This window comes from Teleopsis dalmanni, chromosome X (assembly GCF_002237135.1).
Source record: "Teleopsis dalmanni isolate 2A chromosome X, ASM223713v2, whole genome shotgun sequence".
Lineage (NCBI taxonomy): Eukaryota > Metazoa > Arthropoda > Insecta > Diptera > Diopsidae > Teleopsis > Teleopsis dalmanni.
Genome location: NC_051848.1, coordinates 2,586,839 through 2,612,407, shown reverse-complemented (window position 1 = coordinate 2,612,407; position 25,569 = coordinate 2,586,839). Strand labels below are relative to the sequence as shown.

Here is a 25,569-nt window from a genome sequence, read left to right as displayed (position 1 = left end):
TATTTATTTACTAATTCATTTATTTGTAATATTTATTTATTAACTTATTTGATTATAACAATTATTTATTTATTTAAAATATTTATTTTTTTATTTATATTTATTTATTTTAATATTTATACATAATATTTATTTATTTATTTATAATATTTATTTATTTATTTATAATATTTACTTATTTATTTATAATATTAATTTATTTATTTATAATATTTATTTTCTCATTTAATAATAATAAATAATGATATTTATTTATAATATTTATTTATAACATTCATTTATAATAATATTATAATAATAATGATAATATTAATTTACTTATTTATAATATTTATTTTCTCATTTAATAATAATAAATAATGATATTTATTTATAATATTTATAACATTTTTTTATGATATCTATTTATTTATTTATAATATTTATTTATAACATTTATTTTTTTATTTATGATATTTATTTATTTATTTATAATATTTATTTATATATAACAATTATTCATTTATTTATTTATTTATTTATATATATATAATGTACATATTTATATATTTTCTATAAAAAGTAAAGATTTTTGTTCGGTGATTCTGTTAAGGAAAAGAAAAGAAGAATCGAAATGGGAGTATTTTGAAAAAAGAACAAGTCCAATTACTGTACTAGTAACCAATTACTATACTACTAAGTATACTATAGTTAGTAGAAATATATAACACCAAATTTGTTTTCGCTTCTCTCCAATTCTTGAGTTACGATGGATGTGCACCCAGGTCAAATAGATTTCATAAAGTAATTCAATTATTTAGATCTTTGTCTCCAAAGCACTTGTTTTACTTAATACAAATTTTTAATCAAAGAATTTATGTCAATATTTATAAGCCTAAATTTGAGTTGTTGAAATACTTGATAAATATAAATTTTTTTTAAAACATATAAAATATTTTTTAGTCTTGTTAAGTTTAAAAAATTTCTTTTGGAAAAACTTAAAATTTTTGGCAATGAGCAGCAAAAAGCTTAAATTTTAAGTTTAAAAATGAATCGCTTACGATTGTTGCTCGCTTGCCTCCGTCTCGCAAAATTGACTTTCATCATAATTGGCATGGTTTTATTTCCGTTGATTTGGGGTATCTACAGTTTTGCTATGGTTTTGGAATTTCATTCGGTCTATAACAACAACGCATATTCCTTCGACCAGAGGAAACGTATTTATATGAAGTATCTTTTGGCCATAGCTATTGGATACCTTGCATTCCTTACATGGAAGTATCGAATGAATAAATTCTATTTACTACGCGGACAATTTTGGGAATCATGCGAGAATTTAATGGATGAAGTTTATGGATACAACAAACGTCGTTGGAATACTGCAGGCGCGGTATGTAAATTAAGATTTAAATTTTAATTGCAAAAAAAATTTTTGTTTGTAGGTCCGACGTAATAGAGCTTCACGGCGTGATCCTCAAAACCCTGCAGATTATAGTGCTAGAGTTCAGCAGACTCAAAAAAGGAAACAGAAAAAGCATTCAATTAAACGTAGCCAGAGACTCAGTGGTCAAAAATTCTCATCCGTTAAGAAGAGAACTAAACACTAAAGCAAGTTCGGTGGCAAGCTCATTTTACTTCAAAATTCGGAAATTCGATTACCTCTTCGAAACTGTGAGAATATTTGGAATGAATACATTTTGATGATAACATTTCTGAAGTCCTAAATTCTAGTAATTTATTTTGTGGTTTATCTAAATTTTACTGTTATACACTTCAATCTCTTTAGTTTTGACATAACTTCAATCACTGCCAATAAATTAAATAGTTCAAATTCCATAACTCAAAATTTTTTCTTGACTTTTATTTCGAATATTTGATTACTTAAACTTCTGTCTATTGTATGAAATACATTAGTATGACTTTCTCCGTATTATGTTCCTAGTTTAGGTTTTATGCACAAGATAGAATAATTTAAAATCATTTAACAATTAACAATTAAATTACTTCAATTATACTATAGCTGGTTTATGATTTTGTTCTAGTCTAACACAGCAACTAAATTAACGGAAATTAAAGTCAAATATGGCTTTGGATAAGTAAGCGAATGAACACTTACTCTTAGCTTCAATTTTAGCAGGGTACAAGATGAACCCTTGCTACTTGCAAACTCAAAAAATTATTTACGAATTATAAAATATAAGAATTAACTCCAAGACCACTGATGATGGATATTTGGCAATATTCGAAACAACTGTATGGTTAGCCAAAATTTCAAATAATTAAAATATTAAAATTTTTGTTGTTGTAGTTTACTACTATTCGAAAGCTCTCCATTCAATTTAATCTTAATTCAAATATCCTCTCTCTCATTTTTCTCTTTATTTTATAATATATTTTATTGTAAATATTAATAAATAGTAATAGAGAATATAATATATTTTAGTTTATAATATAATTAATCGACCTACTACCTCGAGGCTTTACATATAGAGATTTTATATACTTATTAAGATTTTAGTATAAATTATTGTAAAAAAAAAATTTCAATGTTATATTTGAAGATTTTGCACTTAATAGAAACGTCCTATAATTAGTTAACCAAACTGACTTGGACTTTATCTAAGGAATAGAACATGGTTGAAACGAAAAAGGAATAGGACATTTGCTCCGAAATAACATTTACAGTTTTATTTAAAAAAATCGCCTACTCGATATATGGACCATTTATACAGCAGTAATACGAACCATAACAAGTAATATAAATTTTTTAATATAACACTACCTTTTGTCAAGACTTAGAAGGACTTAAAAATAAATAATTTTGATAAAAGTCTAGTCTGATTATTGGAATGAAGTTTCCTCAATACTGAGGAAATCTTCTCCATTAATTTCTAAGAATGAATGGTTTTAGTGGGTTCAAGTCTCACACTGTGGCTTTCGATGCTTCCCACCTACTGCAAAAAAAAAACTTAATTTAACATTATCGCCGTAATTTTATTATCCTCCGGAGAAATTATGAACGTATATATTTATTTCTGCGTCTCTCCGACCTATTCAGTGATTTGTATTGGCCCACGAATGTATCTGGTCTGGACAGTTCTGATTTAGATAATAAAATGCCAATTGAGAGACATCCCGATATGTAGATAAATTAAACAGTTAAATGCTATCCTGTAGTTTGACAAAGATATATGCTTTGTCTTCGTCCACCGCTTTGGCTATATCAATTTGACTTTTTATGCTGATGTTAATAATTATTTAATGATGTTAATTAATTGACATTTCAATACTAACAATTAAAAATATTTAGGATTTTTTAATTCTAGTGATAATTTTAAGTGAAAAATGTTAAGGACCACTTAATAGAAATTCGAATTCCCTGATGCACCGCTGTTGAATAAAGGACACGCAGTTCCGACAAGTAAAATACTCATTTTTTATGGATTAACCATAAACAAAAGTAGGAGTTCTTTAATTAAAGGAAACCTCAAATTGATTATGTTGACTGAAGCCCAACAATTACCACCAATGACTTGCTCAAAACAACAACAATAACAACAGTAATCATAATAAAATAACAACAAGTGTAATAATAATCGTAATAACAACAAACAAAATAGCCGAGACCAATAAAATTCCTTCATTAAAATACGTAATTAAATACGAAGCCTAGGCGCTTAATTACTGACTTATTCCCGAATTATGTAGTGAAATGTTGACCTTAAAAGGAAAAGAACAACAAATGAAAGTGAACAAATAAACTCGTTAAAGAAATAATAGAAAATTTGAGCTAAAGTTAAAGAACGGAAACTAAAAGAAAAATTGCAATTAAGCATACGAGCTGGCCAATATGTCGGAACATAAGGGAAAGATAGGCGCCATTTTTGTAGAAAGTGCGCTACAAGCCGTCAATATAGACAACTGGATTCCAAAAAAATTAAATTGATTTACGAAAGTAAGAATAATAAATTAAGTGTAGTACATGTTAAGTGCTTAATACAATTAGCCACCAACAATAGTGAGTATATCCACTGAAATTTAACAAATTCGTATACTGAAATTGTGGTAATATTAAGAGGAAACTTGCTGATTAAAAAAGGATGGCACATATGATTACATCAAAATAAATCAAGTGATATAGCTAAACACTATTAAAATATTTTCAAATTGTCAACGATTTGTTGATTTATTTTTCTGGTAGTTATATTGCGAACTATTATATTGTATTTAAATATAGTAACTCTTATAACAGTCACTTGCTTCATATTTTTCTATGTTCAACTCAGCTCGTCGCAATTATTAAATAACATCGCACCGATCAAATACTTAAAAAGCTCTTACTAGACTCCTGCAAAAATTCTTATCAGTTTTCTGTCACACTCTAAGTGAACCTTAGTAAACTCATAATTTTGCTATAGTAAACCCTTACTCATAACACTGAAAAAAAATCTGTAAGTACTGTTTTCCATTGAAAGAAAGTTAATTATAATTATTAATTATAATAAATCAAATAATTAATTTAATTATAATTATTAATTATAATTAATTATATAATTAATTTAATTAGAATTAAAATATTCTTGCGCAAAAAGTGCTTATAAGATAGTAAAGTATTAATATATAAAAAATGAAAACTAAATTACTTAAAAAATAAAAATAAAAATAATGGAGGGGTTTCGAACAGCACTGAATTGCAACAACAAATATTTTATTTACTTTTAATAAATTAAACAATTAATTCGAAAGCAACCTGAAACTGTTCGAAACCGCTTTATTAAATACAATAGTTTCTATTAAGTAAAATAATTGACGTAATAATCAGATTTAATAAAAAAATAATATGTATAAATAAATGATAAAAATGTTAAAAACATTAAAATATTAATAAAAAATAATATAAAAAGATTCTATAAATATATATGTAACTAATTTATTTACAAACTAAATAAATTGGAACCACTACGTTTTCTAAACAATTTCAAATACGGAAAAGTGGACTAAACCTGGACTTAAACTATTTGAAAAAAAACTTATTCTAAAAGATTAGAGATTTCTTCATTGAGCGTTTTACGTCCTATATTTCGGTGCATGCCAATAAAGACCCTCCTTACTACAAACGATTTTTTTTTGTTCTAGACCAAAGTATTATTTTCTGAATTTATATCATTTAACTGGAAATCACGTTGTATATCTATCATAAGTCGTAAGTAAAGTACGAGAAAATTTGAGACTTCATAATAATACTTTCATTGAAACTTAACATACCCATTAAATCTGTAGTTCGAGCAGCTACACGGCTTAGTGGTAGTGCCATCAAGTGGCGTATGCTGGAAAACATACAAATGAGCACACTTTAATAGCCTATTAACAAAAATATGTCAAGACATTAATTAGTTTTTCATGTCATCTCCAAACAAATAAAATTTATGTTACATGTTGCCTTAAAGAGAGCGACAGCCAAATAGACAAATAGGTTGGAGAATTGAAGATAGAGGACAGTACACGGATACCTTCGCACATACATGTATGTGTGTTTGTATGTGCGATATTTAAGACATATTTCATACTTAAATTAGAGGAAAACTGAACAAAGAATTTTATTTAGGAATATCAAATACCAGATATCCCCATGATGGTCATATTAATGCTGGGCGCATACAAAGATTTTATAAGTATTTTGCCTACAGCTTACGAGTACACGAGTTGCGCAAGTGGAGAGAGGTTTTCGCATTGGGTGAGATTGTCAAACAGCACTCGTTAAATGATGTAAGGGGTGAAGTGAAGCATGGAATCTGGAATATGTGCCAGAAAGTTAATGAATGTGTATAACTTATGTAATTAATTTATGTACATACACAGCACGCACATGAGTCAAATAATATACTGTGAGTAACAGAACAGACTGTCCAGAAACGTATGAGGTTTCATTAGATGTGAATGAAAATGGATAGCATATATGAAAAGAAAGTATGGAATTATGGAAAATTTGCTAACATTTTTGTAAAGGTGCCAAAATTTTGCTGGTATGTGTATTTGAAAAATATTCTCATCTAAAATATTAGAGATGTTCATGAAAAAACTCACATTAAATTGTGAAGTAGTTTAAAGTATGAAGTCCAAATCAAGTTAGTAAATTTTGTATATACCTTAAAAATTTCAATGCTTTACCATATATACAATTTTCTTCGTTAATATCATTTCCTTTAACTCATCCATTAGAATTTACTTAATTAAGCAATCATTCCACAGAAGGCAGAAATTATAATAATTTGATTTTGCAGTTGCTTTCTCTTACATTTTCCGGACACGTAATTATACCATTTTGCATGATGGACTCGAAGCTCAAAATCCACAAATGGATTCACTTTCGTACTTTTTTGTTTGTAATTTATTTGCTTGTTTTAGCTTTCCACTTCCTACTCCACACATTTCTAAATACGGACGTATGTATGCCAAATCCAATCAAAATTTCATCTTCAATTTCCATCGTATGTTCAGGAGGTTGCTCACTACTGTGGTCCTCAGCTTTTAATACGATTCCATGTTGTTCTCCATGCATACACAGCAGCAATGAAACTGAACCAATTTAATTACAATTATAGTTCAGTAAGCAATTTATTATCAGATATTGGCATGGTAGAGACCATTATGCTCTTAGCACTTCTATTCGAACACAATTTTTTATTAACAGATTTTGCAAAAAAATATCAAAATTGAAAGCAAAGAACTGAAATACATGAAGAAGATAAAACGGGCAATAAGGAATAATTATCATAAAAATATTTAAAAAAGTGCCAAACAATCTATTTCTAAATACAAATTTAAAGACATTATGCACTCGAGTGTAATTATACTCATATACTTAATGTACTCATTATGCACTCGAGTCCAATCTTGAGCCTTTTTCGAGTTAGTGCTTCTGGGCACTTTTACTCTTTGATAGCTGGGGGGTTTCTGCAGAGTCCCACCCATCTCACTGACTAATTTGTGTATTTCTCATAAGCTTCGTGATTATTTAATGACTGATCTAAGATCTGCCTACCGCACCGTCCGGTTTGTGATTACTCAGTTTTTGGATATAACATTAGGATTTTGTCCCTTATGTGTTTTTTGACCGGATCTATTCTAAGGTCTCTTAGCATGTCATTCATGCGGATGCACCATGGCACTTTGAAGAGTTTTCAGAGAATACACCCATATAATTATGAAAATCATATATGCTATTTTCTGGTTCACTGGGATACGTTAGTCATCGCTAGTGGCGGGATAGGATTATAATAATAATATTATTAATATAATAATAATTAATATAATAATATTATAATAATAGATTATGTTAAAAATCGGTGATATGTTGAGTTTATCACTTTATTAATATTGTTATGAAAAAGTGTCGGAAATTATAAAGACTATATAATGCTCTCTGCCAAAACAACATGACAGCCTTGGAGTCGAAAATTTATTTATACTAAACCAATTATAAATTTAATATACTTTAGAAATTATTTCATATTGTGCGATATCCGCCTAAAAAGTATAAGTAGGAGATTAACGTGAAATTAACCTCAAAAAGATTTTGAGTACCTCTTTTATATAAAATTTTTTGAAAAATCACATATAGCTTAAAATGCAATATGAGTATCCTCTTTATCAGCTACAAAAGCAAATAATCAAAAAAATATTTCTCTCACTTCAAGCCCCATATTTTTATATTTTTTATCAATTCAGATATCTAATCAGTCTATAATATGTACCATAAAGAAAGCTATTCCACATAATCCCAATATACCTCTTGGGTTTTTTATTTTGGTGCAGCCGTCATGAAATAATGTTTTCCGGTATGGTCGGTATATATAAAAACCATGTATCCATGTCACTGCATGATATTCAGCATTAACTTTTTTCCAACTAATTTAAAGTTACGTGTACGGGTCTTGCACTCGGCGACGGGGAAAACAATCATCACCATTAATTTGATTCGTTAATTGAAACGCTTCCGTAAAGGTTTTGTTAAGCTTAAAATATAACTTAGTATTTGCATCAGGTTTTCGTTTAACGATCAATTTCGTTTTATTACACATATATATATATATATATAATGTAGTTACTCCAGATCCAATAACTTCGCTTCACTATATAGCCTCAGCGCATTCTATCTATTTTATATTATTGCTTAGTTCGGTACATACATACCGTATACGTACCGTATCAATTTAAATGTCTTAGGGCACAATTTTGATAAAGTCTATTTTTAAATGGTGCCATAACACAAATTATTTTTAAACAAGTTCAAGATTATGTACACAAATATGTGCTCCTTAAACTAAAGGAGCTCTTTGTAAATACTATTTTATGGAATTACAAGGGAAGACGCGCAATAATATATGCTATAGTCTACACTAATTCGTAAAATACATTCAAAGCTCTTTTATTCAATATAATTTCATTTGATAATATATTCATTCCAATCATAACAGACTGATAGCTTGTCCATTAAGTACTCATACACATGAGTTGACATCTCAGATATATGAATCTTATATCTAAGATTTATTATTTTAAGTTAATGAATATTTGTTTTCAGACAGCTAAAGTGTATTGATTGGAAATAATTGAAAAGCTGTTATAAATTAATTCCTGGAACTACTCTCATTATAAGCATGACCATCCAACAATTTTAGTTTGCTTTATATTCGCTTAAAACATGAACAACTTTCATTTAAATTTATTTAACGTCGGAAGAATTTATTATATTTTGACGTCCGGTTTGTGTACAATTAAAATCGATACAAAAGAGCAACAGATTTTAAACAACAAATACATCAGAATTTATGGACTGATTTTCAGAGCAGTATATATCACTTCAATAATATGTTGTATATTTTCTGAGGATCATCACAAATGATTTATAAATACCACTGAAATGGGAGAAAGGATTTACGCTGCATCCAAAATGTTTATGCTGATATCTGTAGTTATAATGGCTTTGCGACAATTTTATCGGGACCCTTCAATAACTAAAAGCTTTGAAGTATTATTTACATTGAATTTTCGCTTTTTACGTACATTAGAACCATATTCCTCTCGTCAGAGAATGATATGTCGACTTTCATATATCAAATTCGTCTTGATGTGTATCTATGCAGTTTCAATTTTTTTAATTTGTTGGAAAATTTTTTTATCCAGTGATTTTGTGAATACATTTAAGGCATTTTGCCATATTACCTTTTTTAATATTTATGATGGATCCATGTATCATTTCAGTCAGTCCTTATGGTATATATTGGCTAATTTTGAAACTATTAATTATCGCGTCAAGTCAATAATGGAAAAAGTTCTTACAAATCGAAATCTTAACTATGCCAAACTATCAACTGAATTGCATGATCTTTCTATAGCATACAAGGAATTCCAAAATGTGTTACAACGAGTGATCCATCTCTATAGATTTGAAATACTTCACAATATATTTTCGTATTTTTTGGCTTTTGCAATACATGTATATCATATTTACTTGGTCTTAGATGGAAAATTGGAGACTATTATTTTGATGCAAATTTTTGTGTGTCTTCACATGGTCTTACATTTTATTAATGCATACATTCAAAACAACATGTGCCAGTTCATCACTGATACATGCAATGAAACTATGGAGATCTTTAATCAATATATCGAGTTTCCCAGAAATACGGATGTTGGATTTTTAATGTCGGTGAGTGTGGACTTATTATATTTAATAGAAATCCTTTACTAATCAGATGGTCTTATTTCAGTGCGATTCGTTCATTTTACAACTCGCCTGTCGGAATTCGGCAATTAGAACCTTTGGTATATTCAACATTGACAAACGACAAATATTCAATATCTCAGTTCAAATCACTCTATTTAGTGTAATATTGGTACAGCTCGATTATTTGTAAATATGACATTAATTGTAAAATAAATAATAGAGAAAATAAATTTTAATGACTCACATACATATCATATGTGAATGTAAATATAAGTATTTGTTGTCCGCGTGATCTATCTTTTCTGATGTGCTTTTAAATTGTATGACATTTAAAATTAAAGTTCTTCAGGATGTCTGCACAGGCCTTTTGAATCGCTTTTAAGTAAAATCGATCGATCCTACAAATCGTATTCGTTTTATAGGCAAATTCATTTTTCCAATGATGAAAGTCACTTGTCAGCAAGTCTGAGTTACTTGCACTCCATTTATTTAAAAATTAAAAATATTTTATTAGATAATTATGTTGAAAATCAGGAATATGTTATAATTGTCAATTTCTTAAATAATGCTGTGAAAGAAATCCGAAATCTACAAATCATGTAATAAAGTTGTTCGGTCAACATGACGACACGAATCAATTTGGTCATGTCCATCTCTCTGTGTGTTTGCTATAAACTCTTGAAAGGACTTTGTGTGGATCCAGGCGGTTAAAGTCGCTGAATTGATTTTTTACATATAATATATATATTTTATGTGTTTAATCTACTACTGACAACAAATTTTCTTATTACTTAATACTTACTCCATAAAGAATAGAAATGATCTTTTCAACCATATTTTATTTTATTTTATTTTATTTTATTTTATTTTAATTTATTTTATTTTATTTTATCTTGTTTAATTTTATTTTACTTTCAGTTAATATGAATATTTAAATTAAATTAATTTTAACTCAGAAATGGAAGATTACACATTCCGGAGATATCTTTCTAAAGGCTCTGGTGGTCTAGCTACTATTGCAATATTGTATTGCAATACAGTAGTTAATAAAATGACAATGATATTTTTTTTTCTGGTTTATACAATTAATAATTATTATTTTAATTTTTTTTGGGAATTTTATGATTTCAGTAACTACAGTGTCATTCCAAAAGAGTTGGTGTATTTTACTTTCAAGCAGTAATAGAAGCTTGTATTTAAAATACGCCACTTTATTTGTAATAAGAGAAAGTAAACCTTCAAATACATTCTTACGGCATGTACACTACATATGATGTTAATATGATCTGAAATTTCCTTAAAGAATACCACATATTAGATCAAATGCTTAGATTTTTCTATTTACATAAAATCATCTCCCAACTTTTTTATAATCAGTTGATCTTTGTACTCCAGTACTCAAATGGCTATAGTTCTCATCATTAGTTTGTACATTGCATTTAATTCAATAATTAATCTGTATATAAAAGACTTATCTTTAGCAGAATCTCTTGGTAGAAGATATCTATTGTGACACTAAAAAGTTTGGAAGTGATAATCTGGTTGATGCATGTAAGCTTTTTCAGATAAAAATGGAAAATCTCGCACATTTCAGGATCATTTCAGATATAAGATAAAAATATGGTCTCTCTATTATTTTATCTTCAGTTGTTTTTTATTCAAACTTTGAAGATGTACCATTTGATATATCATTTGATTTTAGTCAGTCTTATTTGAGAAACTGAACTCTATAAATATCAAATACAATTTATCAAATGATTATGACCTGATGGACTGTTATTAAATTTTATCCCAGACACTTATCACTTTTTCTTTAATTTTCATAATATTTTCTTTCATATATTTTTTTCCTTTTTATCGAACCTCTTATTTTTCATTTACTACCTTTTTTTTACCAAATTATTGTTATTCTGACACTTTTTTTATCTCCTTTTTCTTTATTTTTACTTTTCTTTCTGAACCAAATGGATTTTTTTTACTTGGAGATACTTGGAGATTGCAATATGCTTATTGGTCTAACGCAAGTGCAAGTGAAAACCGAGATCGCAGAGCATTATTAACAACTTCAAAAAAATATATATCACATATAGATATATATTTTGCTCTGTACGTAATTGTTAATTTCATATTCAAACAGAAAATTCGTTTCTATCGATTGAAAATTATATTCATTATATACATTACATCCATATAAGTATATGATTCAGGTACCGATTCTCTAATACAGCGCTTCAATGTATGGTATTTCGAACTTTAACAACATATTTCAAATCAAAAAAAAATGAAAATTAAAACAATAAAGATCATTAAAAAATATATGTAAATACATAGTGTTCAAATATTTCTTTAGAAATGAAATTTAATGACAGACATAATATTTTCATTTTTAAAAACGGCCAAAAATTAAGTACCCATCAAATTACAAAAGCATGTAATTTAATAATATAATTGTTTTTAGAATGAATGGTTTCATTAATTAAATTTTTATAATTCTCATTTTCTTTATAAATTTTTTTTTTAAATACCTCGCATTAACGAGCAGATGTTGCCATTTTTAAACCATTTTTAATATAAAACAGTACTGTAGGACTCCGAGTTCGACAAATCTAAAATATACTTTTAATTCTTCGATTTACGCTGATAAAAAAGTGAGAAATAAATAAATTCATATAGAGCATTATTCATGTAGCTTAACATGAGTTTATATGAGAAGTGTTTTGAAAATAAAGGAGCACTGAGGTTGGATCTTAACTTATATTTTGAAATTTTACGCCTGTATATAAAACAATACTAAAATGCTCTATAACAATATTCGTGAAGTTTAACTATTAATTTTTATCTGAGGTGGAATTTGTGAATTATTAGCGAATATCAGTTTTTCAATTTCTACCAAAAAGACGTGATAGTTTTGCAGTCGATAATTTAAATAAATATTTACTAAACCGATTAAAAAATCCCAAAAAAACACTTCAAAAATAATTTCATTTGGTACTGTGCCCTTGTATAGTAGTCAACTAGTTCAAGTGCCTGATCTCTAACAATAGTTTGGAATACCAAAACATTCAACATTTCAGATTATCTACAATTCTTTGTGTAATTTTTACGAAGTTCATAATATATTGTCTATAACGTGGTATGGCTACATACTATATTTGATATCTCTAACATTCCTACATCGCTCAATTTTTAACACTTACAATAAGAACGGATATTAAATGACAATTACTGACCTATAGTTTTCAAAAAATAATACCATTTCGTTTGCTCCACAACACAGACTCTTCAAATTTTTATATCTGAGATCTAAAAAATATTAAAAATATTCACAAATTATTAATATTTAATACTGGAAATGGACTTTTTCCACAATCTGTTATTGTTATAAAATAGACGCAATAATTTATATTCTACGAGAGATTTTATTCAGTCAATAACTTCTTCGCAAATACATGCTTGTGAAAAATAAATATACAAGATTGTGTTCAAATTAAACGGGACCCATCACAAATCAGTGATTCCTTCGCTAATGTAGAGACAGAATTACATACCATTTGAATAAACATAAGGAACTAAAAGAACAGTCTTTCAGGATGTGGGTGCAATCCTAAATTTCTTATAAGATCACATACAGCTTAAACTACTCTATGCAATTATCATTTTTAAAACCCAATATTATCCGAAGAGTGCTATACAAATGTTACACATAATTTTTCACAAAATTGTATTAATTATAAAACTTCCATGAATGGTCCATCACCTACCAAAAACCGATTTCTTATTCTCTGTTACCAGATTGATTGCACATATCTATAAGTATCTGACATACATTGCAGTAATTATCATAACCTCGTGCATTTTAAATAATTATTTTTAATTTGTTATTGCTTAGGCTTGTACTATTATTAAATCTGAGATCTTCAGCTATTTTGTCCCTTAAAGGAAGAAATCAAAGAAACATTTCTCACTTCAACTCTCATATTTTCACATTTTTATCTGTTCAGATATCTAATTAGTCTGTAACATATGACATATGTAACATATTGCACTTAATTCCAAAGCATCTCCTACGTTTCTTATTTTATTATTACCTTCGTAATGCGATGTTATCCGGTGCGGACGGCATATGTATGTGTCAGGTCTTCGATTAATGGTCATTTTGTTCTGATTACACAAATTAATTATATATGGTAATTACTTGAGATGCAATAGATCCGCTTCAATTAATCGAAATATTATGAAATCATCATCAGCGACTTCCAATCGATGGCCTTAGTACAGACATCTTATTTTAAGTATTTGCTTACTTTGGTATATAGATGCCATATAAATCCATTAGGACGCAATTTGGATAAGGGCTATTTCTACGACGTGGCATAAGGCAAAAACTTATAAATGAAGTTAGTTATAATATACAAATATTTGTGCTATTAATAATCCATTAATGCATTAAAAAGTCTCTTCACCAATTTAATTTCACTTGATAATATTTTCATTTTAATCGTAATGGACTGAATGTTTTTTTTCAAGCAGTCAAACACATACGTTGATATCTTAGATATATGAAAATATTTACTTGGAGACAGCTAAAGTGTATTGATTGGCGATAATTAAAAGCGATTATATATTAATTTCTGAAACAACTCTCACTATAAGCAAGACTATCCAGCAGTTTTAGTATATGTTGTACTCTTCTTAAACATGAGCAACTTTCATTTAAATTTGTTTAACTTCGGAAGAATTTATTATATTTTGACGTCCGGGTTGTGTACAATTGAAATCGATACAAAAGAGCAACAGATTTTAAACAACAAACACATCAGAATATATGGATTAGTTTTCATCACAACATATATCACTTCAATAATATATTGTATATTTTCTGAGGACCACCACGATAAAATCATAAATGCGACAAAAATGGCAGAAAAAATAAATGCTGTAACTAAAATTTTTGTGGTTATATCTATAGTTCTAATGACTTTCCGACAACTTTTTCGAGTCCGTTCAATAACTAAAATATTTGAAGAATTATTTGCACTGAATTTTCGCTTTTTACGCATGTTAGAACCATATTCCTCTCGTCGGGATATGATATATCGACTTTCGTATATCAAATTCGTCTTGATGTGTATGCATGCAGTTTCAACTTTTTTTTATTATTGTAAATTTTTATCAGAGGGTGAATTTATGCATATGTTGATAACATTTTGCCGTTTAAACTATCTTAATATTTATGATGGATCTATTTATCATCTAAGTCAGACGTTATGGTATATATTGGCTAATTTTGAAACTATTAATTATCGTGTCAAGTCAATAATGGAAAAAGTTCTTGCAAATCGAAATCTGAACTATGCCAAACTATCCACTGAATTGCATGATCTTTCTATAGCATACAGTGAATTCTACAATTTACTACAACGAGTGATCTATCTCTATAGATTTGAAATGCTTCATACTATATTTTCGTATTTTTTGGGGTTTGCAATACATGTATATCATATTTACCTACTCTTAGATGGAAAATTTGAAACTATCGTTTTGGTACAATTTTTTGTGTGTCTTTTCATGGCCATACATTTTATTAATGCATACATTCAAAACAACATGTGCCAGTTCATCACTGATACATGCAATGAAACCATGGAGATCTTTAATCAATATATCGAGTTTCCCAGAAATACGGATGTTGGATTTTTAATGTCGGTGAGTGTGGACTTATTATATTTAATAGAAATCCTTTACTAATCAGATGGTCTTATTTCAGTGCGAATCGTTCATTTTACAACTCGCCTGTCGGAATTCGGTAGTTAGAACCTTTGGTATATTCAACATTGACAAACGACAAATATTCAATATCTCTGTTCAAATCACTCTATTTAGTGTAATATTGATGCAGATGGATTATTTGTAAATATGACAGTTATTGTAAAATTAATATGTATTTGAAGAAATATAATTTAACGATTTTCTACACATAAAGGTGGATTCTATAGTAATCAGAGTGAAATGGGAATGGTACGCAGTCAGTCTCTAATACTGCTCTCTTAATTTCGAAATATCTACGCAAGTATTTTTGATGACTTTTTAATTTAAAAAACATGTTGGTTGGCAGACAAATCAATTTATTTGATATTAAAAATAACGGTTATAGTTATTTATTACTTACAACAATTTTTAATCCTTATTCAACCTATGCGTAAAATACCACACACAGACCTTAAGGTAGCCCAAATATGCGGTCAAAATTTGATAAGTTAATGTTTTTAGGTGTTCAATTATAACTGAATGAATTTTAATAAGGACTAGCTGATTTTCTTAACATCATTTCACTATTTTTAAACGACTTAAAAGTCTCGTCGCCATAAACTTAGTTCATCAGTAAAAACGTTTTCATGAAAATTTTAACAAATCGGACATTTAAGAACATTTAATATTGGATTTTGGTTTGGTGCTAATATTGCAAGAATAATAAACATTAGATGTTATATTAGACGTCCTAAATTTACTTCTATTTGTTCAAATATAGTAGAAATTCTACATGCCTGAACACTCTTGACTAATGTCTTTTTAATAATACCTTTTCAACCGGTTTTATTTAATATTTACTATGACTAAAATAATACGTTCCCAAAGTCCTGGTTCGTTTTTTTGCTTATACAAATTGTTTTCAACCTACGGAATTCATCTAGTGTGAGTTCAAATCAAGAAGCCACTTATGCCCATATTATAAAACACTGCTCCAGCCACATAACTAAAGAAGGAACTCAAGTGTCTGAAGTCGTATCCAAATTAAATCAATAAATTAGATGTGTCTAATAAAACGATGTTCAAAAGTTGTTTGTAGTAAAAAAAGAATGATGCATCTGTTGAGTTTTAAAAACTGTGGTATGTAGAGAAACAGTAATGGGAGTGTTCCAGAGAAAAGTTTTTCGAAAGATCTTTGTTCCTCTACAAGTTGGCGACAACTACCGCATCTGAAGAAATCACGAGCTGTACGAGCTTTATCACGACATTGATACAATTCAGCGAATTAACATCCAGCGCTATAGCTGGTTTGGTTATGTCGTAAAAATGGATGAAAATGCTCCTGCGAAAAAGGAATTTGTAGCAGCAGTTGAAGGAAGAAATCGTAGAGGTAGACCGAGTCTCCGGTAAAGTGAGCACTTATCAAACTTAATATACGAGACTGGAGATGACGCATACGTAGCAGAGCCGCCTGAAGAGACATGCTGCCTCAGATCGGAAATCGATAACGAGTTGTTATGACTGAGTAAATAAATAATAATAACAACAGCTAACATTGACTGATATATTTTTGCAATAAAAATATAAATCTTTACCAAGTAATTTAACTCGTTTTATTAGACTCCAGTTGAAGTGAGGGGTTTAGCTATGGGACCCTAAGCCCATGTGTACTGGACCATTATAACATTAAAATAGTAGCATATTGTATCTGTCAACATTATTCTGCAATGAACGTCACTACATGTGTGTAGAAATTTATATATTATATTTAAGCCTTTCACATTATACTGTATATTCAAACTACGTCTTAAGCATTATTGACTTCTCGTTTTGATGGTATTATTTTATTGCAATTTTGTCCGATTATTATGCCACTTATATAATGAAACTAGTATACTTAGGAAATCAATTTTCTTATAGGAACCTCTAATTTGTGTATATTTTTTATAACCCGAAAATATCATTTCAGATTTATGGCATAACTATACGACACGTATGCATCTAATGACTTAATATGTACTACTTCATCTGAACTTTTAATAACTAATTGTCTTCATTATATTATTTTTTTATTTACAACAAAACATTCTTGGAAATATTATTAAGTTGATTTTATGTTTTTTATGAAATTCTTGAAGTATCGCACTTATATCAAGTAATTTGCATGAAATTAAAAAATGCCATGACACTAAAAACGCAGAACTAAAAAACGAAAGTGATTCCAATTATCGAATGAATACAGAAATAAAACGGCCACATAAAGTAGGGCAACTCAATTATCTCGGTTACGACAAGTCGAAGTACGCATCCAGCACCAAACAAGAAGCGAATCGATTAAAACGGGTATTGGCACACTTAAAGCAGAAACTTCAAAGAAATGGAATTTTAATTCTGAACGAAACAAGGAAGTAACTACAGTTCGAGTGGTACTAAACCAGTCCAGTTGTAGAACCAGAAGCGCCACACAATTTAAAGTAGAAAAACAAGAATAAGAATTAGAATGACTGGTTCGTTACAGTCGGCATTGAAGGTACAAAGTTAATGCTTTTTATTTTAATATATTTAAAATATATTTTTAATTTATTTTATATTAAAAACTTTTACTACTTGAATAGTTTTTTTGTAATTAAAAATTTTAATTTTTCCCATTATACAAACGTTTATATTATATCAAACCCCATCTTGGATCTATGAAGTTATTATAAATATAAACAATTTCCAACAAGATGTATAATATAATTTTGAATGCGAAAATATTGATATATAATATATCATCATTTTTTTTATATATAATTTATTAACTTTTGTAATATAATTTTTAATATGTAACGATTTTTTAAATATATTTTGTTTTCATGACTACAGCTACACGAGCTTCAGATCTCAATACTTACAGTTTATTGGCAATTACTACCTGTATAGTCGTGAAGAGTGCAATAAAGAATGCTCTGAAAAAGGCTAAAAATGTTATACGAAGTTATATCTGATCACTCAATATTAAAGTAACCTATAGTACTTAGTATTCATCTATATTCATAGAGTAATTGTGAACATTGAACACAATTACAAACCATTTCTGAATATACGACCATTAAGATTTATATTTTAGAATGCAAAGAATTATATTATTATTCCTTAGTTTACTTATTATAACTATTCCTAGGCATTAACTTACTGCAGCTGAGTTCAAATTGCTATAACTATTGAACACATGGCACCATATTTTGACTAATAACAGCAGATTGTATTATATAGAAAAATTTGATAAAACTTGCTTTTCACTTCTTCTAAAGAACAAATTTTCTACCCGATGGATTTCTTATTTTTATCGAGGAGCTTCTAATGGCTATTGTTGGAACGCTCAAATGGATTTTATTATATTTTAACGAAACTGACATGATTGCAAAAAAATAACAATATATAAACAACATAAGTAGTTAAAACCATTCAATCCCAACTTAAACGATTACAAATCCATACCGTAAGAGAAGACAAACGGGTGCTCAACTGAACATATCCCAACTTAAACGATTACAAATCCATACCGTAAGAGAAGACAAACGGGTGCTCAACTGAACATATGGAAACGAAATACACTACAGATAGTCAAATATAAACTCAAAGAGAAGCTTTCCAAGTTTAGCAGAAGACAAGATTTCCTTAACACTCAAAAGAAAACTATATTTGATAACCTGAAAAAGTGTAGTTCCGTTTGTAATGATCTTTTTACTCTCAAAGGTAAGCCCTACAAGTTTCAAAAGAGACAAAACTATTTTAATACTTTTAAGAAAACTATATTCGATGACCTGAAGGAGTATAGTTTCGTTTGTAATGATCTTGTTTGTTCTCAAAGGTAAGCCTTACAAGTTTCAAAAAAGACAAAATTACCTTAATATTCTTAAGAAAACTTTATTCGATGATCTGAAAGAGTAGTTATATTTGTTTCGTTCTTATTTGCTCTTAAAGTTAAATCTTACAAGTTTTGAAAGCAAATAAAACTAGTCCAACACTCATAAAAATACTAGCTTTGATGGACCGAAAGAGAAGTAAAGATTTTTTTTTTCCTGCCGAAGAGAAATCTTACAAGTTTCATAATGGATGAAATTAACTTAACACTCAAAAGAAAACTGTAATCGATAGATCGAAACATTGGTTCAGTTTGTAATGATCTTATTTGTTTTCAAAGAAAAGACATACACGTTCCGCAAAATACAACACTTTCTGAACAGTCAAAGAGAAATTATACTCAATGGACCGAAAGAACGAATTTATCTCAACTCTCAAAAGAAAACTGAAAGAGTAGCTGTGTTACTAAAATCATAATCTTATTTCCTCCCACAATATACTTATATTTTAATTAAAAAACTAGTATTTATTGACGATATGATAACGTTTTACTGTATTCTTTTTATAAGACAAACTAATAATAATTGAAATTTCCTTAAATTCAAACATTTATCTTAAATTTAGCCGTTTAATAATAAAGAAATACATATTTTTTTCAGAGGCGCCATCTATATATCAAACTAAACACTTTAGTTTTGATTTAATTAACTTTGATTATTAACTAATACCATTAATCACTTGCTTTTTTAAATGTACTATTGCCTTTAGTAATATTTGAAATGTGCTTGTTTGTTAGTGCCTATGTTTACCTATCCCTATAGGTATATTATATCTTTGACATAGTCAACACTTTAAGGTAAGCATTGAAATAGTTAATAAAACCAAATATATCGAGCAAAATGTGCTAGAGCAGCATTCCACACAAGCCACAACGCAAACGAACTAATCTTAACTCACACCACAGAGATATACGGGAGATGCCGTTATAGTTGACTAGTTATACACTCCATAAATATACGAGCAAACTGCCAGTTGAGAGTCGTTCATGTACGCCAATATGCTCGGTCGTTTATCAACAATGACCTGGTACAATACAAGTATACGCGCATTACTCCGAACTACGGGCACAACACAGAGAGGTGTGAAATGTGCGCTGCAAAGACAAGAAACCGACAAGTTTGTGTGCGGAATGAATGGTTCGAATAGGGAAGATAAAGTAAAGCAAAATACTGAAGAATGTTGAATAAGTTGTTAGTGCCAGCGATGATGACATTTAATATTGCGATTCATAGAAGATTTGAGACTCTGTTATGATAATGTTTATGACAGTCCATTTTCTCAAAAGGCACTGAAAATTATTATTGGTGACAGATGGTACAGACGCAAGCAAACCCATGAGCTAAGCCACATTAAAAGCGCATAACACACAAAATACACGCAAAGGAGACCAGCTAGAGTGTCACATATGCGTTAGAAAAACGATTGCGGGGGTATATGCTCTATGTTGGAACGAGAAAAAAAAATACTTATTAAATTGATTTAAGAAGTCTCATTTTATTCATTGTGTGTAAAGTAATTGATCCTATAATCAGTAGGAATGGAAGAGAAAAAAATTTCAGAGGAATGAAAATATAAATGAAATGAGAAGAAATAAAAAAAATGACAATAATAGAAACCATAAAAGAAATTTAATAGTAAATGAAATTACAAAAGATTTATAGGATGGAATTATGGAGAGCTCATGTGTGATTTGTGATTTGCAACTGTGATAATGGGAAGGCGTGAAAATGATTTATTAATTTATTTTTTGTGGGATTTGTTTAGGAAGGCTTTGCAATCAAGTTTATTGAAATATTTTTTTATGTTTCTGGAAAAAAAAAATTTTTTTACAATTATTTCGATTAGACTGGGAGTTAATTGATTTCAATGATGTCTGTATTATTTAAGTTTATCACAAAGGGGCTTTCACGTTTTTAATGCAGAACAAGCTGGATTTATAAGTGAACATAAATGTAATAAAAAATAAGAAACTAAATTACTTCAATAGCAACACAGTTATAATTCATCACATCAATACAAACATCATCACAATTAACCTTATCTAGGAAGAAGTAGATTAAAAGATACCTTCTGATCAAGCAACAGGTCAAATTTATGAATATTAAAATTTTTTTCAAAATTATGTTCTTTAATTAAAAAATTTTCCAATTTATAAATGTAATAAATTTATGTTATTGGAACTCTGTTCGAGTCAACATCTTATATCACTTTTATGGTGCTCATTGCTGTACCAATTCGGATACACAAACCACAATAAAAAAAAACCATTCTCATAAATATGGTGGAAACTTCTGAAGGCCTGCGTGCTTGTCAATCTTTTCAAAGCATTGGAAGTTAACCACATTTGCACCAGTACAGATAGTAAAATCGTAATCTTGATCAATGTATTACTCTTCCAGAAAATTCCCTTGAGACTTTTGAAAAACTCTTTGGTAGGTGCATAACCGAACTGGATTTAATTTCGTCGAATCTGCAAATAATCTTGAAAATACCACTTGCCTGGCACTTGGAGTCCAAACGAAATATATACGGACTAACTAATTAAAAGGAAATTTTAAAATTTCCTATATGATGAGCACTTGGCAATACTCGAAACAGCGTTGTATGGTCAGCCAAATTTCAATAAATTAACTAAAATTTATATCTTTGTCTTTTCTTTGCTATTCGAATCCTTCTTACCATGTCTTATGTTGAGGTTTTTCCGAGTAAGTGCGACTGGGCATATTTACTCTTTGTTAGGGGGGTTTCTAAAGAGTCCCTACCTTCTCTTTGACTAATTTATGCATTGCTCACTAGATTCGCTGATTATTCAATGACTGTTCTAAGAGCTGCACATCGGCTAAAGACTGCTCTGAGATTAGATAGTGCTATGTTGGGCAGGCTGTCACTTTATTCGCCCGGATCCGTTCTGTGATTTCTTAACATGTCATTCATGCAGATGTACACAGCACTTTAAAGAGTCTTCGAAGAGTCTGACTTTGAGCAACTTATAGATTCTGGATAGTAGAGTTGGCAGCTTTGCTATACGCGACACACCCGTAGTCCAAGAAGAGTCTTCATCTGTTTATTATATGCCTTGATAAAACTACTGTTTTTAGTTCACAATTCAGGCTTCTATGTTCAATCCCCAAAAAAATAAGTTTTTTATTATCATGATTGATTTACTAAGCAATTAATAATTTGCAGTACCTAAAAAGTCTTTAGTCGCTTACTATATGCCTAAGAGGGTATTTCATGATCATAAGGATTCAAGACTAGAAAATATAGGCTCTATACTGTCTTTTATTAAAGAATTCGGACTTCGGACAATAGCTCTTTAAGGTCGCAGTACACGATCGCTTCTTTTAATAATAATATTATATGCCTTGATCGCACTATTGTTTTCGGTTTAGAAACCATGCTTATATGGTAAGTCCGCAAAAATTAAAATTTATTTTACTTAAATTAAAAAATTATTCATTAATTGATCGGTTTAAGTGATTTGATTTTATTTTTATTTTGATTTCGCAGTAACCAGTGTATGAGCTGGGAAAGCAGCTCATAGACGTACAATATCAAATAAATGCCTAACTTTATTATTTTGATTAAATATCTTTTTAATTAAGATTTTTTTCTATGAGGTTTTTAATTAATTGTGGCATGAAACACAACTTCGGCTTAGCATAAAATTTGAGGTAGTCTCATTGTTAAAAAAAAAAACCAACAAAAATAAAAGAAAACAAACCCGCAAATTGCAGATATATTGTGTATTTTGGGCAAAAAATTTAAATAAAAAATGTTCATAAAATCATTCTGGTTTCTTAAAATTGGATAAAAGTTGCAGAGTTGAGTGGTTGAGTGGTTGAGCGGTTGACCTCCAAAAAGTCTTTTTATCGAGCATGTGCAAAATGTAAGATTTCTTGTATTATCAATAAAATTTTATACAAACACTGCGGACACCAAAAACGCAAAAGTGAGTAAATTATATATACGAGTATAAAATAAAATCCTAAAAAAATAAGTAGAAGAATTTTTATCAATTAATTATAATCCGCGCCTCTACGCTGGGCTGACCAAAAAAGCAGCCGGCGAATCTGCAACGAAATGAAGTCAGCGAAAAAATTGAAGCAGCAAAAAGCGTGTCTTTCTGCGTGGAGCGAAGCCAACGAAACCAACGAATCCAACGTAACCAGCGACGCAGACACATAGATACACTGGTATGAACTGCACTTGAATGACGATTCAATAATCTTCGTGACGCGCGCACGTTGACAATGTTGCCCACTCATGTTGCCAAAATATATCGGAAGAAAAAAAATTCATTTAAATTTAAATAATAAATATATTCAAGCTTAGCGGCGTCGATATCGGCAGCGCTTAAGATACATAAAGAAGATACTTCACTTCAGTCACATCTTCTTCACAGCTTGTTTTTTTTTTTGTTTTTCTTTCTTTTTCTCTGTTTCCGCGGCTTTTCGGTATAAATTTTGGGCAGACGACTGGTTTGTTGGCTGCTGTTGGCCGGGACCGTGCAAGATGCTGGCTCATTTAATATTGACTATCGTAGTGCTTCACTTTTGAATTGCTTAAGCTTAGCATTTATGCTCGCCTATGTGTGAGCGCCTCAGATACCCATACATGACACTTCTGAAATTTCTACAAGTGCTGCTTGCAGTTTGGCGATACTTCTTTAATTTGGAACTACTTTTCGTAAAGCTTTAATGCCACGATATTTTTCTTACTCTTTAATATGGTTTTTTTATTTTGCTAAACCTGAATATGTTTTAAATATCGATTGCGATTCCGGTGCAGTTTCTACTTTTTATTTCGAGTTGCTAATGAAATAATTGTACTCGGATACACATTTCGCTATACGTATCGCTTCTTCGTCGCTACTATTAATTTTTGCAGAAGATTTTTAACCAGAAGAATTCGAAAGATCAAGGTTGCAACAATCTAAATTTATTTATTATTATTAAAATAATATGCTTTCGTAAGATTTAAAAAAAATAATTTTTTTTCTGATTCTACAATATTCGAGAATGATAGTTGAGATATTATAAAAAAAAAATGTGTGCATAAGATACAAAGTATAATTAGCTACTAGCAAAAGAAATTTTAGTTTTTAATTTTAGAAAGACGAATTTAAAATTTTTTAAAATTATTATTATATTGAAGCTCTTTGAGCCAGTGCAGTCGAGTACTTTTACTCTTTCTTAACTCAAGGTATTTCCAAAACCGCTCTTTACGCCTTGACTGAATTATTGTTTATCACTTCATCAGACTAAGCATTAATTAACCTCAGATCTGCAAACGTCCCCGAGGAGCCTGTAACCATGCTGAGATTTGATAACGCGGTGTAGGTAAGTCTGTCAGTGGGCTCTATCCTTTATGTATTTCTTGATGGGATCAATCTTGATGTCCCTGAGGATGTCATTCGTTCTAATGTACCAAGGAACTTTGAAAAGTCTTCTCAGAGCCTGACTTTGTGCAATTTCTACTTGGCGAATAGTAGTGTTTGAAGCTTTGCTAAACGCTACTAAAATATAAAAATAATAACTAACAATCAGCATTTCAATAAACAATTAATAATATAGTCATTCGGCTATAGTCATAGTTACTCAGCTTATTAAGCAGAGATATATCACATGGGTCATAGTTCAAGTGCTATGACCACCAAATAACCAGACAAATGTGACTATAATATAATGTGATGTAACTAAAATTTTCAGCAACAATAAGTTTTACTAAAAATTTATCTGCTATAGTTAAAAAACAAATATTTATCATTAATTCAGAATAAATTTTTGTCAGCTATAAAGTAGATGACATTAAATGTCATATATCCCTCTTGTAAAAATACTTCTCATAACCACTGTACGAAAGATACAGGTATTCTATACTATTTGCTTTATAACTTTAATATGTTTAAAATGAAAAACTCCCTTTATAATTATAAATTATTGTAAGGAAGAAAAGAGAAGGCAAATTGAGCCAGATAGAGTGAATACTACAAATAAGTAATAGTATTCACTACGTTTTGGCTTAAAACTGGTTCACAACTGTCAGTCAACGAAGTGGTTCATTATAGTTATGTGACGTCTATGAAGTACACTTCCACTAATACAATTATTTATATATATTAATACTATTATGGGCAAAAGATCTATTTGTTGATCAGATACCTCTCTAGAGATATTTTCCTTTTAAAATATACTTTATGTTTT

General features: G+C 29.2%; 1 protein-coding gene across 1 annotated transcript; it reads left to right on the top strand.

The window, feature by feature from the left end:
- Nucleotides 1-954: 954 nt before the first annotated feature.
- LOC119689936 lies at nucleotides 955-1,818 on the top strand. Its single transcript, XM_038104886.1, has 2 exons — nucleotides 955-1,369; nucleotides 1,422-1,818. The coding sequence occupies exons 1-2, from the start codon at nucleotides 1,028-1,030 to the stop codon at nucleotides 1,584-1,586; spliced, it is 507 nt and encodes a 168-aa protein (XP_037960814.1). The 5' UTR covers nucleotides 955-1,027; the 3' UTR covers nucleotides 1,587-1,818.
- Nucleotides 1,819-25,569: the final 23,751 nt, after the last annotated feature.

Coding starts and splice junctions, on each gene's coding strand:
- LOC119689936 (XM_038104886.1), top strand. CDS start 1,028: ATGAATCGCTTACGATTGTTGCTCGCTTGCCTCCGTCTCGCAAAATTG. Junction 1,370..1,421: donor GTTGGAATACTGCAGGCGCG/GTATGTAAATTA, acceptor TTTTGTTTGTAG/GTCCGACGTAATAGAGCTTC.